This window comes from Pipistrellus kuhlii, unplaced genomic scaffold (assembly GCF_014108245.1).
Source record: "Pipistrellus kuhlii isolate mPipKuh1 unplaced genomic scaffold, mPipKuh1.p scaffold_m20_p_10, whole genome shotgun sequence".
NCBI classification, from domain to species: Eukaryota; Metazoa; Chordata; class Mammalia; order Chiroptera; family Vespertilionidae; genus Pipistrellus; species Pipistrellus kuhlii.
The window spans coordinates 18,696,535-18,724,348 of NW_023425405.1; the positions used below are offsets into that span (position 1 = coordinate 18,696,535).

The 27,814-nt window shown below is 46.8% G+C and overlaps 1 protein-coding gene across 1 annotated transcript in view; it reads right to left on the minus strand.

Annotated features, from left to right (window-relative positions):
• Positions 1–27,513, minus strand: part of SVOPL (SVOP like) — a 44,388-nt gene extending 16,875 nt beyond the window's left edge. The window contains exons 1-13 of the mRNA XM_045577180.1: positions 27,167–27,513; positions 26,893–26,984; positions 25,562–25,660; positions 23,158–23,229; positions 19,217–19,341; positions 16,395–16,458; positions 13,861–13,986; positions 12,214–12,342; positions 10,359–10,432; positions 5,651–5,856; positions 4,447–4,558; positions 3,479–3,560; positions 906–995 (exon numbers count right to left, since the gene is read on the minus strand). Coding sequence (XP_045433136.1) covers positions 906–995; positions 3,479–3,560; positions 4,447–4,558; positions 5,651–5,856; positions 10,359–10,432; positions 12,214–12,342; positions 13,861–13,986; positions 16,395–16,458; positions 19,217–19,341; positions 23,158–23,229; positions 25,562–25,660; positions 26,893–26,984; positions 27,167–27,332 — 1,437 coding nt within the window. The 5' untranslated portion in view covers positions 27,333–27,513. The remainder of the gene's footprint in view (positions 1–905; positions 996–3,478; positions 3,561–4,446; positions 4,559–5,650; positions 5,857–10,358; positions 10,433–12,213; positions 12,343–13,860; positions 13,987–16,394; positions 16,459–19,216; positions 19,342–23,157; positions 23,230–25,561; positions 25,661–26,892; positions 26,985–27,166) is intronic.
• Positions 27,514–27,814: the final 301 nt, after the last annotated feature.

Here is a 27,814-nt window from a genome sequence, read left to right on the forward strand (position 1 = left end):
AAACCGCCTTCAGTGGCATTGTACACAGCCCTGACTCTTGACCATAACCGATTTAGCTTACACAGGAACAGTTAACCAGACCTGGCCAGTGAGAGGCCCTTTCTAGGGATGCAGAGGCACCAGGGGGGCTGGATGGAGGGACATGTGCTTTGGATGTGCGGGGCGACCACACACACAGGCTAGCCCAGCGCCCTGGTCTTCAGAGAGAAGGGTGTGAGGCCTGAGGAGGCAGGGCCTGGGTTCCGGTCAGCCCACTGCCTGGAGCAGGCCTTCCAGGGCCCACCTCACTCCGGCTTTTTCTGTGGCAGCAGCTCAGGTAGATTCCCATTTCTTGTGGCCAAAAGAGAATGAGCACAGGGGGACCAGCCATCGAGCCCTCTGAGGCACCAGGCCCACACAGGTCAGCAGATCTGCCTGTTTTCCTCCAGAAACAATGCTCCATCCACGCGTCCAAGTCAGACCTGATTCCCCCCATGCCCAAGTCTGATTTGCCCCTGGATCTCCCCCCAGCCTGTGTCTGATTTGCCTGAGCACTGGACGTCCTGTGCCCATGCCCGAGGCCACCTCCCAGCACCTGGGCTCTGTGGTGCAATTGCACCCCTGGTGGAGCCCGTTGTTATCCAACTGCACAGCCCCTACTGTCACCCATTTCTTGGCTTCCTCCCCCACAGCACCAACCAAACCCAAACCCTGCTCGCCATGCAGCACCTGCTGGGGACTGATGGGAGCTTGGGCAGTCATTGAGCTTCCTTCCCTGTCCAAATTCACCACCCAGTGAACACCGGCACCTCAAGAGCACTCCCTGAGGAAGCAGAAATGTGGTTACCCCTCACCCCGAAGGGACCCGGATCCCTCGTTACCCACCTCCCTGCGGCCCACCCTCCTGCCGAGACCCCTGGGCGTACCTGGGATATAAACGGTGCCACCATCGCTCCGATGCGACACAGCGAGCCGCTGGTGCCCATCCCCAAGGCGCGCATGGTGGTGGGGTAGACCTGCAGGGAGGCACAGAGCACCGGTTAGTCCCAGCCTTTTCCTTCTCGCCGCTCCTCCCTCCCCAGCTCAAGCTTCGGTGCATGTGGGGTGGGCAAGAGCAGGGAAATCACCAGCCCCCATTACCTAAAAGATAAATCATAAGGAAGCATACTACTACTGCTGCTACTAATACAATAATTAATAAGTCATAATACAAGAATTAACTGTGTTTAGCATACTCACAACTGAAAACCTACTTTTGTCTACACCTGTACATTAAATACCAAATATTCTATATAGGGTATAGAAGACATTCATTTTCTCAGGTACACTACTTTGAATTTTTAAACTTTATAACTATCACAAAAAGAATAAGCACTTAGAAATTATCCTTTAAGTAAGCAAATTTCAAACTATGTATTTTTAATGTATTATTATCGATTTCAGAGAGGAAGGGAGAGGGAGAGGTAGAAACTCAATGATAAGAGAGAATCATTGATCAGCTGCCTCCTGCAGCCCCTATACTGGGATCAAGCACACAACCCAGGCATGTGCCCTTGACCAAAATCAAACCCAGAACCTTTCAGACTGCAGGCCAATGCTCTATCCACTGAGCCAAACCAGCTAGGGCCAAACTATGTGTTTAACTGAATATTCAAAATATAATTTTAGAAAAGCAAGCTCTGGAATCAGACAGATTCCCACTTCAGAGCTAAAAATGCATAAGGACGGTTCTACTGAAGGAAAATACTTCCCAAGCAGTGATTCAAGGAAACCTTAAAGAAGTGCCATCAGAAAGATCGCTGGTTCGATTCCCAGTCCGGGCACATGCCCAGGTTGTGGGTTTGATTCCTGGTTGGGTGCATGCAGGAGGAGATCTATCAATGCTTCTCTCATCATTTTTTCTCTCTCAACCTTGTTTCTCTATCTCCCACTCCCTTCCTCTCTTTAAAATCAATAAAAACATATTTAAAAAAAGAGACAGGGCTGGATACATGCTACACCCTCACCATGTTCTCACTGCAAAAATCTTATGACATAATCTACTTTGTTTCTGCAACTTTCTTACATTTATAGTGAAACCTCATTAATCTGTACCTCATTAGTTCAGAATTATTATAGGAACGGGCAAAAGTTGAATAAGAAAGCAAATGTTATGTAATAAATGAGATCATAGGGAGAATATATAAAAAGGTGATTTTTAAAAACTCTGAGAATTTTCTCTCAATTCTATACAATACTCAGAAAACAGTTTTTACCATTTCGTTAAAACAAAGCACGAAGCCCTTTTTCTAGGCTGTGTCTTGTTAACCGCCATCTATCAAGTGCAAAAGCGAAATGCGTTCCTGCTTCAGCGGCTGCTGCTATGTTTATAGGAGGGGGGGAGATTAGAGGGGTCTCAGGGGAGCTTGCTTGCTTTCTCTAGAAAATGAGGCTGCTGACTGGGCCTGAGAATAACAGATCTGGATACATGGTGATGGTTTTTTCTATATATAACATTAATAAAGTCTTTTGTTCAGATTTTGACAATTCTGGGAGATAGAACAACAAATGATTTTTAAAATAAGTATCAGGGGGGAAAAAACAACTTAGAAAGGACCTTTAAATGAAAACATTCCAAAATGGTAAGCTGAACATTGCAAATATAGCTTTAGGAGCAGAGCATATGGCACGCTGATTCTAAATGCACAAAATCATTTTAGAAGACGTGGTTAATGGAATTAAGTGACGTGTTCGGTATATGCCGAACATCTTATCACTTCCTATCTCCGCTATGGGGGCGGGGAGAACATTTCCCTGTGGCTTTCCTGTCTCTGGCACGTCACGTCTGCAACCTGAACAGCCTTCGTGTTTCCAGGAATGGCAGCAGAGGCCGTTCATCAGTCCCCACAGCTCTTCGTGCCCAGCTCACCGAGGGACAAAACCAGTAAAAGACTACGCTTCCTCCCCAGAAACCGCTCATTTCTGGGCATATCAGTTCTTTAAAGGGAGGGTCAATGAGAGGAGCCTCTGGCCTCCTCAGGCAGGAAGCTACATAGTATCGATAGATGTATCAGTTCAGTAAATTCAGAAAGACTATATTACTATTAAACTTCAATGTACGCTACATGCAGCCAATAAACAACGAAGAGGGTGTGATCTTTCAAAGGAATAAAGGTGAAAAATACATCCCCAACTTCAAAAAGAGGGAAATCGGGAGTTTTACATTTTAAAGGCGACATGCAGCGTGGGCCCTGTTTCTCTGAAGCAGGCGCTGGGACAGGAGTTGTTCTATATGGATGCTGTCCAGGGGAGGGAGGCGGTCCTCAGTTTCTCCTCAGACACTGGCTGGCACTAGACCCAAGGGGGCAGGGGACACTCCCTGTCCAATCAACCTTCTGGCATCCTTTTAGCGGGATGTTTTCAGAAAATCATCAAAAGCCACCAGAAGCCAGGGATGCGTTACCTACGAGTGGACATCCTCTCTGCGCCCCTGAAGGAGCAGACCCTCCCCCGCACTCACCTCAGCAGTGTAGATGTAGATGGTGTTGAAGTTGGCAGCCACCAGCGCCCTCAGCATGAAGAGGAAGCCGATGAGGCCGGCGCTGGGGAACAGAGAGCCAGAGAAAAGTCACCCAAGGCCACGGGCAGGGTCTTCCCCGGCCCCGGCCGAGCGCATCACAGGTGCCATCGCCCACCCCCCGTGACCGGCTGCTTCCCAGCTGGCCCGCTGAGGGGGTCCTAAAGCAGATGCCTGCCTTGAACCTGCAATCCTACTCCCTGACCTCTCCACTCTCCAAAGGGTGCCATTCTAGCCTGGCCCCCACTCCCCCAACATGGTTGGGATAGTTCGTAGAATAAGCGGTTTATGTTGTAACGAAGGCCACTCCAGGGTGGCACATTAAAAGTTAAATGAATTTTCACACCACAGGTATGTGTTGTGTTTTATGTTATGTTATATATCACTAGACCACATGTGTCAAACACAAGGCCCGTGGGCCAAATCCGTCCCGCCAGGCCTTGCAATGTGGCCCGCACCGAGCTGTCATCACTGCACTCCGCTGCGTTTCCATCACAATGACAGTTTATGACTGTTCAGTAAACCGTTCGGCCCGCGATTTAGGCTGGATTTTAGATTTTGGCCCCTTCTCTGATTGAGTTCGACACCCCTACACTAGACTATCTTGGCTTATAGTCAGCGTAATTTGTTAACTAGGAGGGTCCCATTTCTCCAGGAAGCTTGGTCTAAAGATCCTAAATATGTGGGTGAGTGGAGTGAGCGGAGTGAGCAGTCCCATGGTGGGATCCATACCCTGTGATAGCTGAAGAGGCAGGTACCAGTGTAGGTGCCAGGAAAGAGCATTCTAGGCAAACAAGCAGCCCATTCTCTCCTCTCCTGGTGAAAGGGACTTGACCCTGACCCCCAATGAACTCTTCGTTAGAAGACCCCATCAAAACTGGACTATTTTGAAGCAAGCAGAGAGGAAATACCTTGACGTGCAAATATTCAGGAGGAGGAAGAACAAGGCTGTGCAGCCCATGGTGATGGACAGGCTCCGCCGTCTGCCCAGGAAGTTAATGCCCAGGATGTTCAGAGGGTTCACTGGAGAGCAAACGACAAAGACCATTTCTGGAACCTCGGGAGGGTGCACCGGTTCCTCCTCATTTCAGGAAGCGGCAGCTTCACAAATGGTGTGTGTATTCCAGCCGAGACCGTCACACGCATCAACCTTCGACATCCTTTCCCCACGTGGGTCCAAGAATGACAAGCGCCGGTGCGCATCAAGGACTTCTCAGGCCCGGGTGCTCACCATGCAGGTCTGTTGTAAACTGCCTACTTGCTAGGCCTATATTTTAGGCCAAAATGTTGTGTATGGTTTTTCATCAAATTCAAGGTGTCATTGAAATTTAAGGACCATTATTTTATGTCTACTAGGACAGAAACAGTGCAGCAAGTTAAAATCTAACATGCCATTGTAAGATGCACCCCAGTTTCAGAGATGTTACAATGTGAAGAAAGCCTGGCTGGCGTGGCTCGGTGGTTGAGCACTGACCTATGAATCAGGAGGTCACATTCGATTCCAGTCAGGGCACAGGGCCAGGTTTGGGCTCATTCCCCCTTGTGTGATGTGCAAGAGGCAGCCGATCAATGATTCTCTCTCATCATTGAGGTTTCTCTCTCTCCCTTCCTCTTTGAAATAAAAAAAATACATATTTTTTTTAAATGCGAAGAAAAAATACATCTTAAAATGGACAGGATTTTGTCATTCAAAGCTCTGCTCCTCCAGACTTCTCCCCACCCGAAACCACAGGGGCGGCTGTCAGCATGATCTGGGGCAGTGGTCGGCAAACTCATTAGTCAGCAGAGCCAAATATCAACAGTACAATGACTGAAATTTCTTTTGAGAGCCCAATTTTTTAAACTTAAACTTTTTCTAATGCCACTTCTTCAAAATAGCCTCCCCCAGGCCGTGGTATCTTGTGGAAGAGCCACACTCAAGGGGCCAAAGAGCCGCATGTGGCTCTCGAGCCGCGGTTTGCCGACCAACAATCTGGGGAGTTGCTCAGTTCTGCCAGGTGGGAGCCAAGTCTACGGAGGGTCACACTTCTCCCCTTCAGGGTCAAGTTGCCTGTCTCCCCCCCCCCCCCCCACCCCAAAAAAAAAGAGAGAGGCCCCACACGCAGAGACACTTACAGGCAATTTCACCGACGGTGCTGATGATCATGGTCCGGTAGTCAGAGGGGGCAAACATGTGGCAGTAACAGGGGCTCCGGCTCTCCTCTGAGACCCCCACGCTCACCACCACCTCGGACTCAGACCTCGAACCACAGACCAGGTCCCGCTCCAGCAGCTCGGTGCTGGCCAGGATGACCCCGTAGTAGGCGAAAGAGATGCCCAGCCTGGGAGTGAGGAAAGACAGACATGAGAAAAGTGGGTGCCACAGAGAGCTGCAGGGAGATGTGAGAGGGCTGGGGGGGTGGGGGTGGGGGGAGGGACATTAAGGGGAGGGGAGAGCAGGAGGAAAGGGCAGGGAAGCAACCCCAGCTCATATATCTGGGAGACTGGGGGACCGGAAGCCACACAGTGGGAAACAGATTTGCAAGATCTGGGTTAGGAGGACCCTGTAAGCCCAGTGACGGAGTCTGAAGCCTAGATTCGTTTTCTGTCGCTGCTGCAATGAGTTCGCACACACTTTGCGGCTTAAAACAACACACGGCCAGTGTGTTGTTTTAATCACAGCTCTGCAGGCCGGAAGTGCCCTGGGTCTGGCTGACTCCTCTGCTCCAGGTCTCAGAGACAAACATGAGAGTGTAGGCAGGTCCGAGGCCCTTCTGGGGGGAGAATCCATTTCCCAAGCTCACCCGGATGGCTGGCAGGATTCAGCCCCGTGGGGCCGGAGAACTCGAAACGGTTTCCTCGCTGGCTGTTGACCGGTTGTTCTCCGCGTCTCCCTGCTCCCCTCACTCCCCGACTTCAAAGCCAGCGGCACGGGGTCGAGACCGTCTCATGCCCTGAATCTCTCTGTCCTCTCCTTCCGCCTCTCCTGTTTTCTCTCCTCCAGCTCTCTGCCCAGCTGGACACAGTTCTCTGCTCTTAAGGACGCAAGTGATTCGATGGGGCCCACCTGCCGGGTCCGAATCCTCCCATTTTAAGGCCCTGATCTCAATTACATCCTCACATCAGCACCTGAATTAGTGTTTGATCGCTTCAGCAGGAGTGGGGGTCATCTTGGGGTCACTTTAGAATTCTGCCTAGCGCAAAGGGCCTTTCGCAGGCTGTGATGAGCCACGGACGGTTCTTGTGTTTGCTTTATATTTTCTCCCCACTCTTCGGTAGATTAACTTTTCTGTGTGTTATTTTTATATCTCATTAAAGACATCTATTCAAGAAAAAAAAATATCAGCCTCCCAGTTTTTCAGAAATGGTTGCAAAAGCCAGCTGAAAAAGACATGTGGGGACAATCGGAGGAAATCATGTATGTCCTGGGTATTGATTGGGTGAGAGTAACCTGAAGATCATTACTCTTGTCAGTGTGATTACAGGATTGTAGTCATCTCAGACTGTGGTCGGCAAACTGCGGCTCCCAAGCCACATGCGGCTCTTTGGCCCCTTGAGTGTGGCTCTTCCACAAGATACCACGGCCTAGGCGAGTCTATTTTGAAGAAGTGGCATTAGAAGAAGTTTAAGTTTAAAAAATTTGGCTCTCCAAAGCTGCAGGCTCCACCCTAAAACTCCGTCCCATCTGTAACTGCGAAATGCGACAACAAAATAGATCACAAACGAAAGAAATGGAGGACAAAAAGCGTCTGGATATAGAGTTCAAATCTACGCTTATAAGGTTTTTCAAGAATTTCCTAGAAAAGATGGATAAGGCCTATGAGGATATGAAAAGAGATCAACTAGAATTAATAAGGAGTCAACAAGAAATGATAAGGGATCAACAAGAAATAAAGAATACATTGTCTGAAATAAAAAATATTTTATAGAGTCCTAAAAACAGAAGGGAAGATCGCAAGAATCAAGTAAAAGATTTGGAACATAAAGAGCCAGAAGACACTCCTCCACAGAAGCTAGAAGGCAAGAGAATCCAGAAAATTGAAGATAATGTAAGAAACCTCTGGGACAACTTCAAGCGAACCAACATCAGAATTATGGGGGTCCCAGAAGATGAGAGAGAGCAAGATATCGAAAACATACTGAAAGAAATAGTGACAGAAAACTTCCCCCACCTGGTGAAAGAATTAGACTTACAAGTCCAGGAAGCACACAGAACTCCAAACAAATGGAATCCAAAGAGGACCACACCGAGACACATCATTATTAAAATTCCAAGAGCAAAAGACAAAGAGAGAATATTAAAAGAAGCAAGAGCAAAGAAGGTAGTAACCTATAAAGGAGCACCTATACGATTGTCAGCTGACTTCTCAACAGAAACCATGCAGGCCAGAAGGGAATGGCAAGAAATATTCAAGGTGATGAATAGCAAGAACCTACAGCTAAAAATAATCTACCCAGCAAAGCTATCACTCAGAATCAAAGGCCAGATAAAGAGCTTCACTAATAAAAAAAAAGCTAAAGGAGTTCATCACCGCCAAACCAGAATTATATGAATTGCTAAAGGGGGTTCTTTCAGAAGAGAAAGTAAACAAAGATAAAAATTATGAACAACAAATACGTAATTATCAACAAGTGAATCTAAAAACCAAGGAAATTAAAAAAATCTGATGAACAATATTAACTGTTGAATATAATAGAATCAGAGGTATGGAAGGGGAGTGAACTGACGATTCTTGGGGAAAAGGGGAGAGGGGGGCGTAGGAAGAGACTGAACATAAACTGTGCACCTATGGATGAGGACAATGGGAGAGGGGAAAGGGCAGAGGGTGGGGTGCGAACCTGGTGGAGGAGAGCAATGGTGGGGGGGAAAGAAAGGAACATTTGTAATAATATGAACAATAAAAACTTATTAAAAAAAATTTGGCTCTCAAAAGAAATTTCAGTCACTGTACTATTGATATTTGGCTCTATTGACTAATGAGTTTGCCGACCACTGAAGGAAACACCCTCAAGTAGTTGAGCCTTAGTGAGCTATCTGGGGATGAAATGTCAGAAGCCTGGGGCTTGAAAACACTTCAGCACAGGAAAATGTAGCTGCGGCTAAGGGTGAATTTCCATGACCATCAGATCTGGGTGATGAGTGAACCCAAGTTCATCCAATATCCTCTCTACTTACACATGTTTAGAAACTTTCATTATTAAATATTTAAAAAGAAAATCAGCCGAAACTGGTTTGGCTCAGTGGATAGAGAGTCAGTCTGCGGACTGAAAGGTTCGATTCCGGTCAAGGGCATGTACCTTGGTTGCGGGCACATCCCCAGCAGGGGTGTGCAAGAGGCAGCTGATGGATGACTCTCTCTCATCGATGTTTCTAACTCTCTATCTCTCTCTCTTCCTCTCTGTGAAAAATCAATAAAATATATTTTAAAATAAATAAATAAATAAATAAATAATTAATTAAAAAAAGAAAAAGAAAACAATCAAAATGTCTCCCTTTGTTATTAAAGTTGCTTTAATTTGGCTGATCTCCAAATACTAACAGTATTTAAACATTTTTAAAGGGTCAAGGAGAGACATTATTAATAATGATTATAGCAGAAGGAGGCCGATAGACAACCATTGTCCTGAATTCATCCTAAATATTCGTTTTGCCTATTTCCTATCTTTATATAAGTGGGATCACATCATATGCATTGCGTTTCTGGTTTCCTTTGCTTGTTATTATATATATTATATATATATAAAATTGATTTTTTTACAGAGAAGAAGGGAGATAGAGAGTTAGAAACATCAACGAGAGAGTCATCAATCAGCTGCCTCTTGCACACCCCCTACTGGGGATATGCCCGCAACCAAGGTACATGCCCTTGACTGGAATCGAACCCGGGCCTCTTCAGTCCCCAAGCCGACGCTCTATCCATTGAGCCAAACCGGTTTCGGCTGCTTGTTATTACCTTTATGAGATTCAGCTGTTGAGTGTTGACCCTAGTTTTCTCATCTTCATTATTGTATAGTATTCCAGTCTATGAATATAAAACAATGTATCCATTATGTTGTTGAGGGACATGGGGTTGTTTGTAGTATGGGCCTGTGACAAATAATGTGCTGGACATTCATGTAAATGTCTTTTGGTAAATGTATGTATGCATTTCTGTTGGGTATGAGCCCATGAGGGGAATTGCTGAGCCATAGGATATGTATATTTTCAATTACGATAGATTTTTCCAAACAGTTTTCCAACATGGTTGTACTACCTTGAACTCTAATCAGCAGTGAATGCAACAGTCCCTGTGACCTTACATCCACCCGACACTTGGTCCCGTCCGTCTTTAAACTCGGCCGTGTCGGTGGATTTGTAGTGGTGAACCAGACTTCCAAGGGTTAGAAAGTGAGGTCCTATGTTGAGATGAAAAATAAAAACACTGTGGACAATTAGGATTCTTTTCTTTCTCTCCTTCTTTTAAATGGTTACTTATTTCTTTGGTTGGTGGTATTAGTAAAAAGATAAGATTGCTGGAGTCTTCCTTGTGTTTTTCTCCCCAGTAGCATTTTGAGTAGATTTACTTTGGTAAGCTTTCTATAAAACTCATTTTGATATAATTACATTTCAAAAAATCCTTAATCTAGGATAGGCTTTTTAATTAAAAAAATTTTTTTGAGAGAGAGAGAGAGAGAGAGAGAGAGAGAGAGAGAGAGGAAGGGGAAAAGAGAAAAAGAGAAACATCAATTGGTTGTGTTCTATATGTGCCCTGACCAGGAATCGAAACTGCAACCTTTTGATTGATACAAGAAGATACTCCAACCAATGAGCCACCAGCCAGGGCTGAAGTAACTCCATTCCTACCAGATGACCCAGATCTGTAACGTGGTCCGCAGATATTTTGCATCCAGCAGGTCTGCAAACCTTCCTCTTCTATCCTAGGGCAGTGAAAAGAGGGAAACAGAATAGATTTAGTGGGTGAAGGGCAAGTAAAGATATCTCTAATATTTTAGATATTAAATACAAGCAACATATTTTAAAACAAGGACAACATGGGATGTGGGGAGGTGAAATAACCACTGAAATCCTATGAGTACATTCCACCCAATCCCATAATCATTTTTTAAAAATATACTTTTATTGATTTTTTTACAGAGAGGAAGAGAGAGAGAGAGAGAAACATCGATGAGAAAAACATTGATCAGCTGCCTCTTGCACACCCCCTACTGGGGATGTGCACACAACCAAGGTACATGCCCTTGACTGGAATCGAACCTGGGACCTTTCAGTCCGCAGACCGACACTCTATCCTAGGGGTGTCAAACTCAATCAGAGAAGGGGCCAAAATCTAAAATCCAGCCTAAATCGCGGGCCGAATGGTTTACTGAACAGTCATAAACTGTCATTGTGATGGAAACGCAGCGGAGTGCAGTGATGACAGCGCGGTGCGGGCCACATTGCAAGGCCTGGCGGGACGGATTTGGCCCGCGGGCCTTGTGTTTGACACATGTGCTCTATCCATTCAGCCAAACTGGTTTCGGCCCCATAATCATTTTTAACACATGCATCCCAGCCAGTCTTTGCACACTTATTTTCATTGGCAGGTACCCTAAGTCGTGGAATTTATGATTCTAACACTTTCATTCATCCTCTTCTCACTGGTGTAGAACATAGGAAGATACATGAAAACAACCATAAAATTGACGGGAGATTCTTTATTATTAACATTAAGATGAAAAACCTAACATTCACAAAGGGTGTGCGGCTTTTATAAGGAAAAAATGTCATAAATTTTTATAAGAGAATAGAAGATGGGTTTCTTTTTGTTTCTTTAGGGAAATTAGCAAACGTTCTCATCCACAGTTAGTACCTATTAAGTACTTTTGCATAAAAATAAACGAGGATGAGTTCCATATTATTGACAGCAATGGGTTTTATGTAGAGTTAGGGAAACTTTGGGGGTTCTCAGCTGAAACCAATCACTCTTTTCTTACAAATAGACCTGGAATCAAAGGGCTCTTGAGAGAGACCAGGAGTGTGGTCTGGGAGTCCAGGATATGTCTCTCTCTCTCTCTCCCTCCCTCTCTCTCTCTCTCTCTCTCTCTCTCTCTCTCTCTCTCTCTCTCTCTCTCTCTCTATTGATCTCAGAGAGAAGAAGGGAGAGGGAAAGAGAGAAACATCAACAACGAGGTGGTGGGAGGGTGAAGAAGGTGGAAAGGTGAGGGAGAGGTTGTGTGAACTGGCACTGAGCCTGGCACTGAGCGCCTGCAGGTGGGTGAAGGGGTGTCTGGGCCGGTGTGTGGAAGGAACGCAGATTTCCCTGAGGGTCCTGAACCAGTAGGATTTAAACGCCACATTTTGGTGTGTTTTTTTTTTAAGCATTTGATGAAGTTTGTAACTGATATCAAAAGAAGATGAGGCCCGTACAAGAAAATTAAATCTTAAACCAATCTCTCATCTATCAATATAAACAACGGTGCCAATCCTGTGACTGCCTCGGCAAGGCAGGTGTGATTGTGCCCATTGTATCGACGAGGAAAGCGGAGGGAGGTAACTGACCAGGGCTCCCTGCCGGATCCAGTCCCATCGCTCTGCTCTTGTCGCTGTTCCCTCCAGGGGCAGGCCTGGAGCCCGATGGCCCCTCCCCGCCAGCCTCCCACGACTAAGGGGGTTCCGGGTGGTCCCTGCGCGGGGAGAAGACCGCCCTCCGGGCACTCACCAGGACGGGCTCCACCAGCTGCCCCTCGGGCATGGCCGAGCGGTTCACCCTGGCGATGTGCTGCAGCGTAGCCAGGGCGGCCTGCGTGTTCCCGGTGGAGACGTTGAACCGGGCAGATTCCGGGATAAACTGGGCACAGAGGACAAAGAACAGGAGAGCGGCGGCTGCTGGGAACCCAGGGGCACGACTGTTGTCTCCATGTGCGGACCACACCGTCCCCTTCCCAGTGACGGGAAAGGGTGTGGCGAGCGGAAGGGCACACAGCAGAGCGGGCATCCCCCGTGGGAGGTTGCATTCTCCTTCTCAGACCGTGTCACCTTAGACAACAGCAGGCTCCGTTCCAACTGGGCTCGGCATACTTGTTAATGCGATGAAATCCTTGTCTCATTGGTAACTATGTCCCCCCACCCCACCCCCCAGGCCCCCTGTGCGCCCCCTCCCTGCTCTGCCACCCCAGGCCTCTGCAGGAACCCCAAGACCTCCCCACAACGCAACAGACCACGGCAGAAAGCGCCTCCAGCACCTACAAGGGCCTCCTGAACGCCCAGGCCCTCACCCCACTGAGGGTTGAAAACTTTGACCACCACCCTCAGCATCAGCACAGGCCTCCACGGAACCTGGGACCTGGAGAGTCAACCTGGCCTGCTCCCGCCCCCTCCTGCCTCACGCCCAGTCCAGGCTGGTCGGTGCTTCCTCAGGAGAACATCCCGCAGGCGGCACCTCGCTCCCCGTTCCCACAGCCAATGGGCGGCTCGGACCCTCCTCCCCTCCCGCCAGGAGTGTCCAGACAGTTTTTTTCTTTCTTTAAAAAAAAAAAAAAATTTTATTGATTTTTTACAGAGAGGAATTAAGAGGGACAGAGAGTTAGAAACGTCGATGAGAGAGAAACATCGACCAGCTGCCTCTTGCACACCCCCTACTGGGGATGTGCCCTTGACCGGAATCGAACCCGGGACCCTTCAGTCCTCAGGCCGACGCTCTAGCCACTGAGCCAAACCGGTTTTGGCTGTCCAGACACTTTCTAACAGCCTTCCTGCCCTCTGCTGCCCAGGCTCCATCCAGCATTGAGCCAGCTGCCCAGCCCAGAACCCCTCTGCCACCCCCAGAGCCCCTGGCCTGTGAGGCTCTTCCTGACCTGGACACAGGCCTGTCTCCCCAGCACCCGGCTCCTCAGCACCCCTCTCCCCAGCACCCCTCTCCCCAGCACCCCTCTCCCCAGCACCCGTCTCCCCAGCACCCCTCTCCCCAGCACCCCTCTCCCCAGCACCCATCCCCCCAGCACCCCTCTCCCCAGCACCCCTCTCCCCAGCACCCCTCTTCCCAGCACACCTCTCCCCAGCACCCCTCTCCCCAGCACCCCTCTTCCCAGCACCCATCCCCCCAGCACCCCTCTCCCCAGCACCCGTCTCCTCAGCACCCCTCTCCCCAGCATCCCTCTCCTCAGCACCCCTCCCCCCAGCCACCCGCCTCCCTGCTCTCCCCCAGACACATTCTGTGCGTTCACACCCTCGGACAGGCCTTGCTCGTTAGCCCTGCCGCCATGCTTATTGAGACGGAGCCTTAAATAAAGGGAAGAGGGGGGAAGGGACCCAAAGGCCACTGGACCACTGGAGGGAGGGATGGAGGGAGCCCAGGGAGCCTCCTCACCTTGAAGGCCAAGATGAGGATGATGCCGGGAATGGAGGCGATGCGGATGAGCCAGCGCCACCCGATGGTGGGGATGACCACAGAGGCCAGGCCGATGATGAGCAGGGAGCCCGCAAGCCAGAACACCTGGGCAAGAATGGAAGATGAAATCCCTCCTCACAAACTGGCTTCAGACTTCCTCTCTCTCAGGAGCTGCCCTGCCCAGCATTTTACCGAAGGAAGAGGTGAGAGGGAGAGAGGGTCTTTCACTGAGGAGCCCACGTTCTGGTTCCACTCAGGGCCTGGCTGACTGGGGCAGGGATTTCACTGCTCGTGGCTTTGTTTGCTAGCCTGAGTGGGGGACTCCTAGACGGAGGGTCAATAATGTCACCAAAGTTTTAAAGATCTGGCACCCCAGACCTTGGCTTTTATTTTCTCAAATAAGCAATTCACTGGTTCAGAATTCAAGGTACGAAGGAGAACACTATAAAAAGGGTTTCTTCTCTACTTCCCTGACACCAATTTCTCTCCTCGGAAAGGACCTGTGTTCGGTTTGTCACATATTCCTAACGCAGTTCTAAATATGTACAAGCTAATAAGAGTGTAGTATTATGCTCTTCTCTTTTTTCACAAATGGTCACATAGTATAACTAATGCTTACACTTTGCTTTTCACACTAAACATATAACTTGGAGATCATTTTATATCAATGAATCACATGGCAGCCAATTACCAGCCGGCCTCATTGGTTGGGAATTAGGACAGTTCTGAATGTTCAGCCTGAACATTATTTCCACTTGGGAAAATGGAGAATAAATGATCATTCTATTCCACCTCACAGAGATGGAGAGAGGGTAATATTCTAAAAGATTCCTTGGGGGACTACTTAGGGGTGACTATTTCATCAACAAGAGATTCTACTGCAAAAATGCAAACAAGAGCTGAAACCGGTTTGGCTCAGTGGTAGAGCGTCGGTCTGCGAACTGAAAGGTCCCGGTCAGGGGCATGTACGTTGGCTGTGGGCACATCCCTGGTAGGGGGTGTGCAAGAGGCAGCTGGTTGATGTTTCTCTCTCATCTGACATTTCTAGCTCTCTATCTCTCTCCCTTCCTCTCTGTAAAAAATCAATAAAATATATTTTTAAAAAAATGCAAACAAGATGATCTCAGGTAGTGATCAGGGACAACCTTTCTGAAGAGACAATAGATAGGAAGGGCAGTAACAAAGCATTGCATAGACCAGGGGGCAGGTGACATGGCATTGGAGAGGATTTTAATAATGAAATGACAAAAAAATTAAATGTTTAACTCATGGATATGACACACATTTTGGAGGCCAAGGGGCCAGGACTGATGGACATTGTGACTGAGGACCCATTATAGGGGACAAGTCAGTAGGGCTTGGCAATTCCTTAAATAGAAGTAAGGGAAAGGGAGGGGCCAGGGATGATTCTTGAGTGTGTGGCTCAGATGACTGAGGGACAGGATTTGCTATTAACTGAAAGCAAGTGAGAGTCTTCAGAGGAAGAAGAAGAAGAGATTAGTTCTACGAATGTTGTATTTGAGGAACACGTAGGATATTCAAGTTGTTATCAGGTAACTGGTCATCTGGGTCAGAAATTCCAGGAGGTGCTCCTGGCGGTAGATAAGACTTTGGGGGGTCATAAGCACATAGTTAGCTAACCACATAGGAGTGAATTAATGACCCAGAGAGACCTGGAAAATAAGACAAGCAGGGAGAATGCATAACCAGGAAGCCTGCTAAGGACTGAGTGGGTGGGTGCAAGAAGCAACGCCCACAGAGCAGGGCCATACCAAGGAAATCATGTTAAATGTCAAAACAAAACAAAACAAAAAAAACCCAACTCCTAAGTATGAAAAGTGTGTGTGTCCACCTCAACAGCGATCAGAGGAAGAAGTCTGGGGGGAATGTAAAGAACTATTTACTGTTTGTTAAGTTTCTAATTTGTTGTTGTTGCCTAAATTTAGTATCAGGAACATTAAAAATAAATGTAAAAGCAGTGTCCTACTACTTTACTGTTGTCTTTCTCCTGGGACCTCTGAAAGGCCAGCGCCTTTGGACAAGGGTGGCATCGACAGCGAGGCTAGAGCACGTAGGTTGCCGTGGCCGCTCCTCAGTGGCCAGCAGGCCGGAGGGGCGGGAGAGCACCCCCATCCTCTCCCGGGACAAATGGCTCGTCACGGGGGCTGCAGCGAGGCATGGCCCCCCAGCCGGGGTCGGTGACAGACACTAGTGTCCTGAGGAGGGAGGTGAGATGCCCTAAAGGGGGTGGTGGCTATGTCCCTCCATAGAGCATGTGCATTGCAGATGTGTGCCTGGGCTCCTGGCATTCCAGTGAGGTCAGCTATGCTGTGCTCTCCGCACTGCTGCGGGGGACAGAGTCCTGGCTCAGGGACCTCGGGGCCTCTGCTGCCCAGCATTCCAAGCAACAGACAGTGGACCCACCCTACGAGCAGCCAAGCAGCCAGAAGGAAATCCTGGAACCCCGTATTCTCGCGGTGCAGAAGCCTGGGCAGAGGTCCTATTTACCTTACCTGGGACAAGGGAAGCATGTAGCCTCGGTATTTGGTGGGCAAAAATTCAGTCTTGATGATCAGCCTACACAGGAAGGAGAGAAAACATCATTTTGTTTTTATTTTTTTTAAATATATTTTATTGCCGAAACCGGTTTGGCTAAGTGGATAGAGCATCAGCCTGCGGACTGAAAGGTCCTGGGTTCGATTCCGGCCAAGGCCATGTACATTGGTTGCGGGCACATCCCCGGTAGGGGGTGTGCAAGAGGCAGCTGGTCGATGTTTCTCTCTCATCGATGTTTCTAGCTCTCTACCCCGCTCCCTTCCTCTCTATAAAAAATCAATAATATATATATTTTATTGATTTTTTACAGAGAGGAAGGGAGCGGGATAGAGAGTTAGAAACATCGATCATCGATGAGAAACACTGACCGATAAACACTGATCGATGACTCTCTCTCAGTTGTCCTTGATATGTCTTCATCTGGCTGTTCATTTGCATCCTCTGAAATAGCCTTCGTCATACACAGTCCTCTCACAATAGTAGTAAGCTGCTTTCCTGGGTTTTGCCAGAAAATCCTCAAACCTGGGAAGGGGTTTGCAGGAACTTTCGGTTTGTAGCCACGTCAGCCAGCAGCGGTGGCTAAGTGGTGTTGGCAGTGGGGCTGGCATCTGTGGGAACCGCACGAACTCTGCTGAGCGCTAGAATGAACTGTGGGGCATCCAGCTGGCGCCAGAGACTTGCTGGTGTGGGGAAAATCCACACAGCTGGTGTCAGAAGTGAAGTGTTGTCAGAAATAGTGAGGGCAAGCATTAAAGGAAAACAGAAGAGAGTTTCCTAGACAATCATACATCAAAATACAATTGTCACAGCTGTAAAAAAATAATATAAACGAAGCCGCTTCCGAGTAGAGTTGGAATCCTGGCTTTTCTGGGTTCAGTGGTTAGAGCATTGGCCCATTTACCCAAGGGCTGAGAGTTCAATTCCTGGTCAAGGGCACACACCTGATGGTTGGGGTGCCTGCGGGAGTCAACCAATCGATGTGTCTCTCTCACAATGATGTTTCTCTTTCTCTCTCTCTCCCCCCCTCCCTCCTCCCCTCCCACTATCTCTAAAAATAAATGGAAAAGAACATTATCTCTGATAGCAAGCAAACAAACAATCAAACAAAATGGAGTCTGAGCTGCCTCCCCAGACAACTACCTTGTACGCCTTCTCAAACCTCTGGAATGTTAAAAATGGGCAAAATGACCTTTGGACTGTGCCTGAAGCACTACTGTATTCCAAACAGCTGCTTGCAAAGATAACAGGAAAGCATAAAATTCAAGTCATTCTTCAGAATTAGTCACTCTATCAATGTATCTGCACCCGTAGAAATTCCTTCATTAGCTTATCTGCAGCCATAGAAATTTTTTCCTTCTAGTCACATAGTAATTCCCCTTCCCCTTCTCACAAATACGCCCTTGTCTTCAGCTCCCAATTGGAACCCTGGGTTTTTGCTGGGATTGGTGCTTCCTGAATACCTATTTTCTTGGCTCAAATGAGCATTTGTAGCCTGTCACTGTGCTTTTTATCTTTAGATTAATACAGCTAAGATCCACACAAGAAAACAAGAAGTAAACGTAAAAACTGCTCTTCTGTTTATACTTTTATTCCTGATGTTATATGAATACTTGTATGCCCAACATTATTAAAAGTCAAAGCTATTGAATTTTCAGTTATCTCTTACTATTTAAGAGGCATTAGCCTATCTCTTTTGCCAAGAGAAATGTTGGGAATACATTTTCCCAAGTCTGAATTGCTATTCTAAAAAACACTTTGGAAATGAAAATACCACCAAGAGCAGATAGTTCCCTCCATGAATAATGACAGTCAAAGCACAGTTTCTAATTAAGTATGTATTAATTCTGAGAATAGAAGAATACATGAACTCATATCCCATCATCTTTCTAGTTGTCCTTCTCTATTGCAGTTATTGGCAAGGGTTAGTTTTTAACGTGGGCATTCACTGGGTGTCCTCTGAGGGACGCTTTAACATTTCACTGACTTTACTCTTTCGGGACTCATGCCCAGGAAAGAACAATTTCTCCCCCACCGCAGTAAGGTAGCGGGCTAGGTGCTCTGAAGTCTCCTAATCTATCCTAAGGGCACTTGTTCCCAGGCACCAGGAGAGAATAGCCTGAGAGACCTGTTAATGTAAGGGAGGCTCCCAAATTGCTGAAAATTTAGCATCACCCCATTCACACACAAACACATGTGCACGCACGCATGATACTGCACACTCATCCCAGGGTATCTTTCAGGGCCGCACGCCCTGCTCTGCAAATTGGTTTGACAAAGTCTTAAATTACAGGGCACTGGCACTTTTAAACGGTCATTCCTAAATGTTCCAGGTGCTTATGGCCAAACTGAACTCTTCCAACAAATCCAAGAAAGGAATAGGTTGTGTTTGGGTGGACATTTTTGTTTCTGTCGTCATATGCCATGCTTTGTTTAGCATTTAGTCTAACAAAATAGTATGTATCTAAAAAAAAAAAAAAAAAAAAAAAAAAAAAAAGAGCAACCTCAGGAACAAAAAAGTTAACCCGCGCTAAATACAGCAATCTGCTGGCCTGACCATCAAACACCGTTTGGACGGGCCAATAGCAACCAATAAGATAAGATGCCATCACTTAACAACAAAAATGTCGAAAATAATTTGCACAAGTGAAGTCGATAAATTTGCAACTTATCGATGGTACCACCAGCCCTCATGATCTAAAAGATAAATCATAAGTAAGGATACTACTACTACTACTACTACTAATAATAATAACAATACAATAATAGGTGAAGTCTTTACCCTTGTGAATGGCCAGACACGCCGCAGCCCACCATCATCCGCAGGAAGACAAACCAAACGTACGAGGGAGAGAACGAGGTCAGCAAGGAGAAGTAGGCTCCCCACACGAATGAGAGGAGCAAAATCTGAAGCAACAAAAAGAAAGTTATTAATGGGACCTGCCTCCATTGAAGACAGAGGAAAAGGTAATTTTTTTATTTCCGTCCAGGTTTTTGCTCCCCTGAGGGACCGGCCTAACAGCGAGCCCATTGATCTCCCCCAATCATCCAATACCAGCCGTGATGCTCTACATTGTCCGAAAGCCCAGACATTTCGTGGACGCAAAGACCTCCCACCCTGCAGAGACTTTTTATGAGTTTATTTGAGGCAAACCAATGACATCTGCTGGGGAGCAAGATCGCAAACGTTCTGGGGAATGACAGCGGTGCGGTTCCTTTTGGAATTAAGGAGGAAACCTAAGGAAGATTCTGCGGAGGTCAGGGAAAGCAAGGCGGGAAATCTCTAAGGTTGGATTGCAGGATAGTTCTGTGCTCACTGAGAGTGCCTGTGACTTGCTCGTCGCCAAGGATCTGATATTTCGGAGGGTGTACCTAGGTGCCCAGGAACAGGGACAGGGCTGGCTTAGGGAAGTGACAGGCTGAGAGCATGACTGCCCACCATGACCCACCCAGCTAGGAACTGATGACCACATCACCCTGTGAGGTGACTTTTGTTCACTGGCCTTGTCACATTTATTAGAGCCCCTATTTCACTCACAATTCTTTGTTTGTTTGTTTTAATAATTATTTTCCAAATTTATTTATTGATTTTAGGTAGGAAGGAGAGAGAGAGAGATCTGTTGTTCCATTTATTGATGCATTTATTGGTTGACTCTTGTATGTGCCCTGACTGGAGATCGAACCCACAACCTTGGTGTTTGGTATACAGGGACAATGCTCTAACCAACTGAGCTACCCACCCAGGGCCCATTCACAATTCTGAGTTTAGACCATTCTTTGAAATTCCCCAACTGCATTGAGAATGCAGAAGTGTGCCCTCCCTGCTCACAAGAATGTCAGGAGCACAGAAAACATTGTGTGGGAGTTGGGTATAAGGAGAAAACTTAAGGTATTTTCTCTAATTGTAAGAATAACACAAGTTCATAGTACAAAATATGGAAGAAAAAGCCTCGCCAGCCTGGCTCAGTAGTTGAGCATCGACCTATGAACCAGTCGACTGGTCACGGTTCGATTTCTGGTCAGGGCACATGTCCGGATTATGGGCTCAGTCCCCAGTGCAGGGCATACAGGTAGCAGCTTATCAGTGATTCTCTCTCATCACTGATGTTTCTATCTCTCACTCCCTTCCTCCCTGAAATCAGTAAAAAATATATTTTAAAAAAACCTATTTGCTAGTAAAATAAATCACCCTTAATTCTCCAACCCAGAGAAAATATTTTTAACATGATTTTATCCAATTTCCCGTTTCTTAAAAAAAATGTTTAATTGATTTTGAGAGACAGAGAGAGAGGAACATTGACTTGTTGTTCCAGTTATTTATGTATTCCTTAGTTGATTCTTATATGTGACCTGACCAGAGGTTGAACCCACAACCTTGGTTTCTTGAGATGACACTCTAACCAACTGAGCTGCCTGGCCAGAGCCAAAAAACCTATGTTTAATGACTGTAAAATAGTCCATTGGAAAGATGCACTGTAATGCATAAACTTTTCCCCGCCATTGAATATTGAAGTGATTTCACATTTTCTATAAAAATGAGCTGTGATGATGAATGCACATAAATCTTTGCAGTTCTCCAATGATCTAAACAGACTAGATTTCTGGAATGACAAATGTCAGATGAGGAGGATGGATATTCTCAAGGCTCTTGATCTGCCAAACTAACGGTCAGAAAAACTATACCAATAGTATGCAAGGGCATCCATACACGTGTACGTTTCTTAGAGAAAATTTCCTTTTAAATTTGATGTTTGAAATAGACTAGATAAGAAAAAAATTATAGCCCTAACCGGTTTGGCTCAGTGGATTAAGCATCGGCCTGCAGACTGAAAGGTCCCAGGTTCAATTCAGGTCAAGGGCATATACCTTGGTTTCGAGCACATCCCCAGTAGGGGGTGTGCAAGAGGCAGCTGATTGATGATTCTCTCTCATCAATGTTTCTAACTCTCTATCCTTCTTCCTTCCTCTCTGTAAAATATCAATAAAATATATATTTTTTAAAGAAAACTGTTATATCTAGCTTTTGAGGATATAGATGGTGCTTCAGGTGTACTGTCTAACTCAGTAACCAGGAGAGAACCACGAGCCTCAAATTCCTCACGAAGGCACACACCATGGCGGCTAGCCTCCTCACCTTCTGCAGAATTCTATTGTAAATTAAAGGTCAATGATTCCAGAACATTGTCTGTTCTCTCACTATCCACATAAATATGCATCGCAAACAGTTCCAAGGCAGTTTGGTTGTTCACAGACCCAACCTTATCCTTCCTATACATTCTTTCTGGGGCACCACGATGACCCAGCCTTATCCTTCTGATGCATTCCTTCCATTTGATGTAAAACCCTCAAACACTGAAGTGTATGCACCCTGATTGGAACTCCTGAGGTGCCAAATGTGCTTTCGCCTACTTTTCTACCTCTACAAGCGCCACTCACTTCTCCAAATTCGGAGCAGTGTCAGGCTTCTTGGAGTTTTGCTCTTGGCTGTAGCCCTCAATGGGCTCCAATAATATTCTTTCTCAAATTTATAGAGATCCACATCTCTTTTCATTGACACAACATAATTTTGCTTTTGATAACTCCTGAGACTGAATGCTTTCCAAGGTTTCTTAACCATTTGCACTTCTTTTGTAAATGCCTTCTGTGCTTTTTACACTTTTTTTTGAGATACTGGTGGGGGCTTTTTTGGGTGTTGTGTGTGTGTTTCAAGAACAAAGAAAAGCTTATTTAGAAAGTCACCGAGTAGAAGAAGTGAGCCAGCTGGGTGGCAAGGGCTCAGGGAATGAGTTACGGGGGCAAAAGCAGCTTGGGGAAAAGAGGCAAGGAAAAAGCGCCTGGGGCAGGGGTGCGGAGAGGCACGGGTGCGCTCCTTAGAGAGAGCCCCAAGACACTGTGTTTTCATGTGAATTATAAGGGCCTCTGCTATTTATTTGTGAACTTCAAACATACAGCCAATTCTGTTAATGCTTTGCTTTGGGGCCTCTCCCTTTGAGTTTATGCTTTGAGAGGCATTCCCGTGAGAAAACCGACAAGAAAAGAAGAGAGACCTGGGTTTGTAATCAGAAGACATTGATTTGTCTTAATGTTTAATCTCAGTGTGTGTGTGACCATAAGCAAGTTGCTCGGTTTCAAAGTTAACTAACGTGAAGCAGCTATGTTTCTATGTGCAGATGCCACATTCTAACTATGCACATCCACCAACGCCCTACCTGGACCACAGGGGCCTCGGACAGGGCCAGATGCCTCAGGAAAGATGAGAAAGGGAGAAGACAGGCCTGGAATTCAGGCAAGTGATGTCAGTGGAGGGCATTTCTGCACTTTCTATCTTGGTATTGATAGAGAAATGTCTGCTAAAGAGAAGCAGTGGTGTCCTAACTGGTTTGGCTCAGTGGATAGAGTGTTGGCCTGTGGACTGAAAGGTCCCAGGTTCGATTCCGGTCAAGGGCATGTACCTGGGTTGTGGGAACATCCCTGGTAAGGAGAGTGCAGGAGGCAACTGATGGATGTTTCTAATTATCTTACCCTCTCCCTTCCTCTCTGTAAAAAATCAATTTTATATATATATATATATATATATATATATATATATATATATATATATATATATTAGAGAGAGAGAGAGAGAGAGAGAGTGAGAGAGAGAGAGAAAGAGAAGCAATGGTGACATGGCCACAAAACAACACACAGAAGAAAATTACAAATCACCTTTCAAGGCCAACCTACCTTCCAGCGGCCATATCTGTCAGCCAGGAGGCCAAAGATGATGCTGAAGACCATGTAGCCAAAAAACACCATCTGGGAGAAGGAGGGAGAAAAAATTGTCCTTGAAGCAGAGTTGTGATGACCTGCTAATTCAATGCATTAAGCGTGCGTCCACCTCAGTCCCAGGTAAACCAGAACTATGCACGGGGAGGAGTGAAGAACGAAGATCCCCCTTGACTCCCATTAAACCTGTTCAGGGCTTCTGAGGCTTCTCCTTGGCAGACCTCGCACCTGGGAACACCGCCACCAGGTGGAAACGGGTGGGAAGAACAGGCAACTGCTCTCCCTCTGATCCAAGATTGGCCCTACTCAACTTAGATGGATAATTGTGAATTTCCATATTAATAACTTAAACACACACACACACACACACACACCTCCATTCATGCTTCAGTTCTACACACAGCCGAGACTTCTAGAAGCAGTCTCCTGTATGTATTATAGATACACATAAACTTTTAACAAACACCCAACCAACCATTCATGTAGAAACACCCTTCAAATCAAATACAAACCTACCACTTTTCCTTACTTGTTCTCACAATGTCTTTCCCTAAAGAAAACTCAAGAACCTGGATAGAATGCCAGCACGCTGACTCAGCCTGAGCTGTAACAAATATGTGTGCCTTTGGCAGCCCCAAGCTTCACTGCTTTGCCTTCCAGTAAGATTGCCGGCTGGCTGAATCCAGGGTAATCAGAGGGGAAGTGGAAGCTTTAACACTTTTCCCGTGAAGATCTCTTTCTCTCTGCTGCCTGCATTGCATTCTCTTTACCTCTCTTCCTTACTCTCCCTAAGGAAGACCAGACGCTTTCCTTCCACAGGGAACTATGGAAAACAGCAGCATCGTCTCTATTCTTGGATGACAAAAGCCATGCGCTTCCTCTGTGCACTGTCCTTTCCAGGAAGAGATGGGAGGGGGGAATCAGTGTTTTCTAAGTGCCAGGCCCGGGACACTGCTTCGCCACAGGGCAACCTGTGGTAAAAACAGACGCTGGGATACACTTTGCATGGATCTTAATTCACTCAATAGAAAGGGTTCCTTTTACCCTGGAATAATTTTATTTCTGATGGTTGGCAATAAATAATGTGCCCTCCTGTTTTTGAAAGGCAGTGGTTGTCGATGGCAAGATTTTCTGCCTCTTCTTCTAATGACCTTACTTGCCAAATACATACATGTTCTAATGTCAGCCACTCGGTTTAAGAAATATATTCTATCAGCTGGTGAATCCCAAATTTTGGTTCCCCTGAAATTAAGTTCCTCCAGCCATGCACCGCTTAGCAATGAGGATACCCTGAGAAATGCATTGTCTGGTGATTTTGTCACCAAGCTAACATCATAGAGTGCACTCACAAAACCCAGGTGGCATGCCAACAGCACAGCTGGGCTCTGTGGTATAGCCCAGTGGTCGGCAAACTCATTAGTCAACAGAGCCAAATAGCAACAGGACAACGATTGAAATTTCTTTTGAGAACCAAATTTTTTACACTTAAACTTCTTCTTAACGCCACTTCTTCAAAATAGGCTCGCCCAGGCCATTGGTATAGCCTATGGTTCCTAGGCTGCAAGCCTCCACATCCTGTTACTGTACAAACAACACAAGGTTAAGTTAAGCACATGGAAATGTGATGGTGATCAAGAGACACGGTCAACATGTGATGGATGAGGCTGCTGTCGGCACAATATGTGTGCTGTTTTATAGCAAACTGAATGCCTCTTTGCAGCAGTATCTGGTGTGAAACTCATAAAGCTATTCACATGAGAAAGTTGAGTGTATAACACAAACAATTCAATTTGGTGATTGGTTAAGCCACGATGACCACACTAAGTAACCTCCTACTGTTCTGAACTAATGGTTAAAGCATATCTAACCCATGGCTTAAGGGTTACTTTCTCGCAAAAACCGGTTTGGCTCAGTGAATAGAGCGTTGGCCTGCAGACTGAAGGGTCCCAGGTTCGATTTTTGTCAAAGGCATGTACCTTGGTTGCAGGCACATGGATGTTTCTAACTCTCTATCCCTCTACCTTCCTCTCTGTAAAAAAAAAAAAAAATCAATGATATATATATATATATATATAATTTTTTTTTTTTTAAAGAGTTACTTCCTCTGATTTGCCTTTATCTCTTTGGGGCTTTTGCTAGGAACTGGAAAATAAGCAATTCGAAGTTATGCTCTCAAGGGGAGGGGGGAAAAAAAACAGGAAGAAAGGCCTCAAATGCTGGTTGAAGCTGCAAACCCATCAGCTTTGAAAGCCAACAGACTAAGGGTGGGGCCTCCTTTGAGTCTCGCCCTGTGGGATGGAGAAGGGGGCAGGAGCCGTGGTCTCCAGTTGGCTCATTTGCAGCTCAGGAAGCAGGCACCCACCGTGGTCACCAGCGCCACCTGCCAGTTCTCCAGCTGCCACTCACAGCGGATGACGGGAGACACGACTGCGATTAGCATGATCTCCATGGCCTCGGCAATCTGAGGAAAGAGGAGGGGACACGCTGTGTCTGAGCACCAGCCTGTCACCACTCCCCCCACACCTGCCTTCCACCACCCTTTAGTCCTACCCCTTCCCCTCTCCCCCATTTAGGAAGCACCTATGGCAGACCCACTTAGCACTAGAACATTTTGAAATGTCCCCGGATTTATCGCTCATGTTTACTTGTAGCACTGGGGATGCATGCATTTGCGTTGTGTCTGAGGGTGCTGTGCGAGGCCAGTCACTTAGCTAGTGGCTCATTACACCATCCACTTCCACCTAGCTTTGTTGTTTCCACACTCATCATGGTAAAGATCTCAGGGCACCCCTTAGCAAATGGATTTGTAAAATAGCCCCTTTCTCAAGAAGTTGGGATGGGGAGACAAGGGTCATGAAAGCTAGACAACAAAGTAACAAGTGCAAACAATGAGTTCATCATCAGGAAAGAATGTCTACTTAGAAAACAGAATAAAATGTGCTACTAAATATTTCTTTCTCTTTTTTTTGTTTGTTAACCCTCACCTGAGGATACTTTTTCCAATTGATTTTGAGAGACAGTGGAAGGAAGGAAGGAAGGAAGGAAGGAAGGAAGGAAGGAAGGAAGGAAGGAAGAAAAGAAGGAAGGGAGGGGGAGAGGGAGGGGAGAGAGAGAGAGAGAGAGAGAGAGAGAGAGAGAGAGACATCGATGTGAGAGAGAAACATTGATGGATTGCCTTCCACACACACCCTGCCTGGGGCCAGGGATGAACTTGCAACCCAGGTACATACATGCCCTCGACCAGGAATCAACCCCAAGATCCTTCCATGCGTGGGTCGACACTCTAAACACTGACCACACCGGCCAGGGCCTAAATACTCCTTTCGACAGAAAGGTTAATCATCATACTCTGTCCATATCTTGCTATCCGTTACAGGGTGAGTGTATCTCCCAGGGAAATGAGGTGGATGCTAGAAAAGAATTGTTAGAATAAATAGAAATAGAGGATAGAACTCCAGCTCAGAATAATGAAGAAGAAAGTCAAAGATAACTCTGAGGTTTTGTACCTGGAGGAAGGGATGAAAACGACATCATTAGAAGGGAAAGGGCATCAAGGGGGACCAGGGGGACTGAATTGTCGGGGACACGTTGGCCTCACACACTCCCTGCCCCCATCACACCTGCCCGAGGGGACACCCCGGAGCCGAGGCCAGTGCCCGGCTGTGCCCCACAGGAAGGGGCCTGGAGACTCACCCCCGTGCTGCCCATGATGAGGAACAGGGCGATGTGGAAGCGCCCGAAGCCGATGGTCTCCACCGCCTCCTCCACGGTGAAGGTCTTGGGCTCTGAGGCGGAAAAGCACAGTGAGAGGAGCGGCCTCTGCGGGCAGGAAGTGTGTGTGGACTATTGCTCTCCCCAGAGGATGCTGGGAAACCAATCCCTGCTATAAAAACTATTGTAGTAAAGAGGAGGGGAGGGAGAGGAATTAAGCAGCAGCTTGAGGTCAGAGACGTCCAGATCATCTGACCTTTCTTCGGCTGTGGCTCCGGGGTTCCCAGGCTCAGCCTCCGGAGGCTGAGGATGGTGACCGGCTCCGCCCGCTTGCTGGCCATCGCCGATGGGTCAGACGTCCCCCACGGCTTCCCTGGTGGGCACAGGAGAGGGAACACGGGAGGAGCTGAGGCTGAGTGCATGCTTTTCTTCAATCGTCACAGAAAATCTGTGACGTGGGTTTTGCATGTTGATGAATCAGAAACCCAGAGAGGTTAAATGGCCACATGAGATCACTGGGCCCAGCCGCTAGCAGTCAACCCTGCGGAGGCCAGGTGAGCCCTGGACCAGCTGACAGCGGCCTCTGAGTGGCAGTGGGGCGGGCTTTACCACAGAGAAGTAATCTCCATTCCCACCGGTGCTGTATATGCAGTGTAACCACCTGTCACAGTGCGCTTTCTTTCTTTCTTTCTTTCTTTCTTTCTTTCTTTCTATTTATTTAATATATTTTATTGATTTTTTACAGAGAGAAAGAGAGAGGGATAGAGAAACATCGATGAGAGAATCATCAACCAGCTGCCTTTTGCACACCCCCCATTGGAGATGTGCCCACAACCAAGGTACATGCCCTTGACCAGAATCGAACCTGGGACCTTTCAGTCTTCAGGCCAATGCTCTATCCACT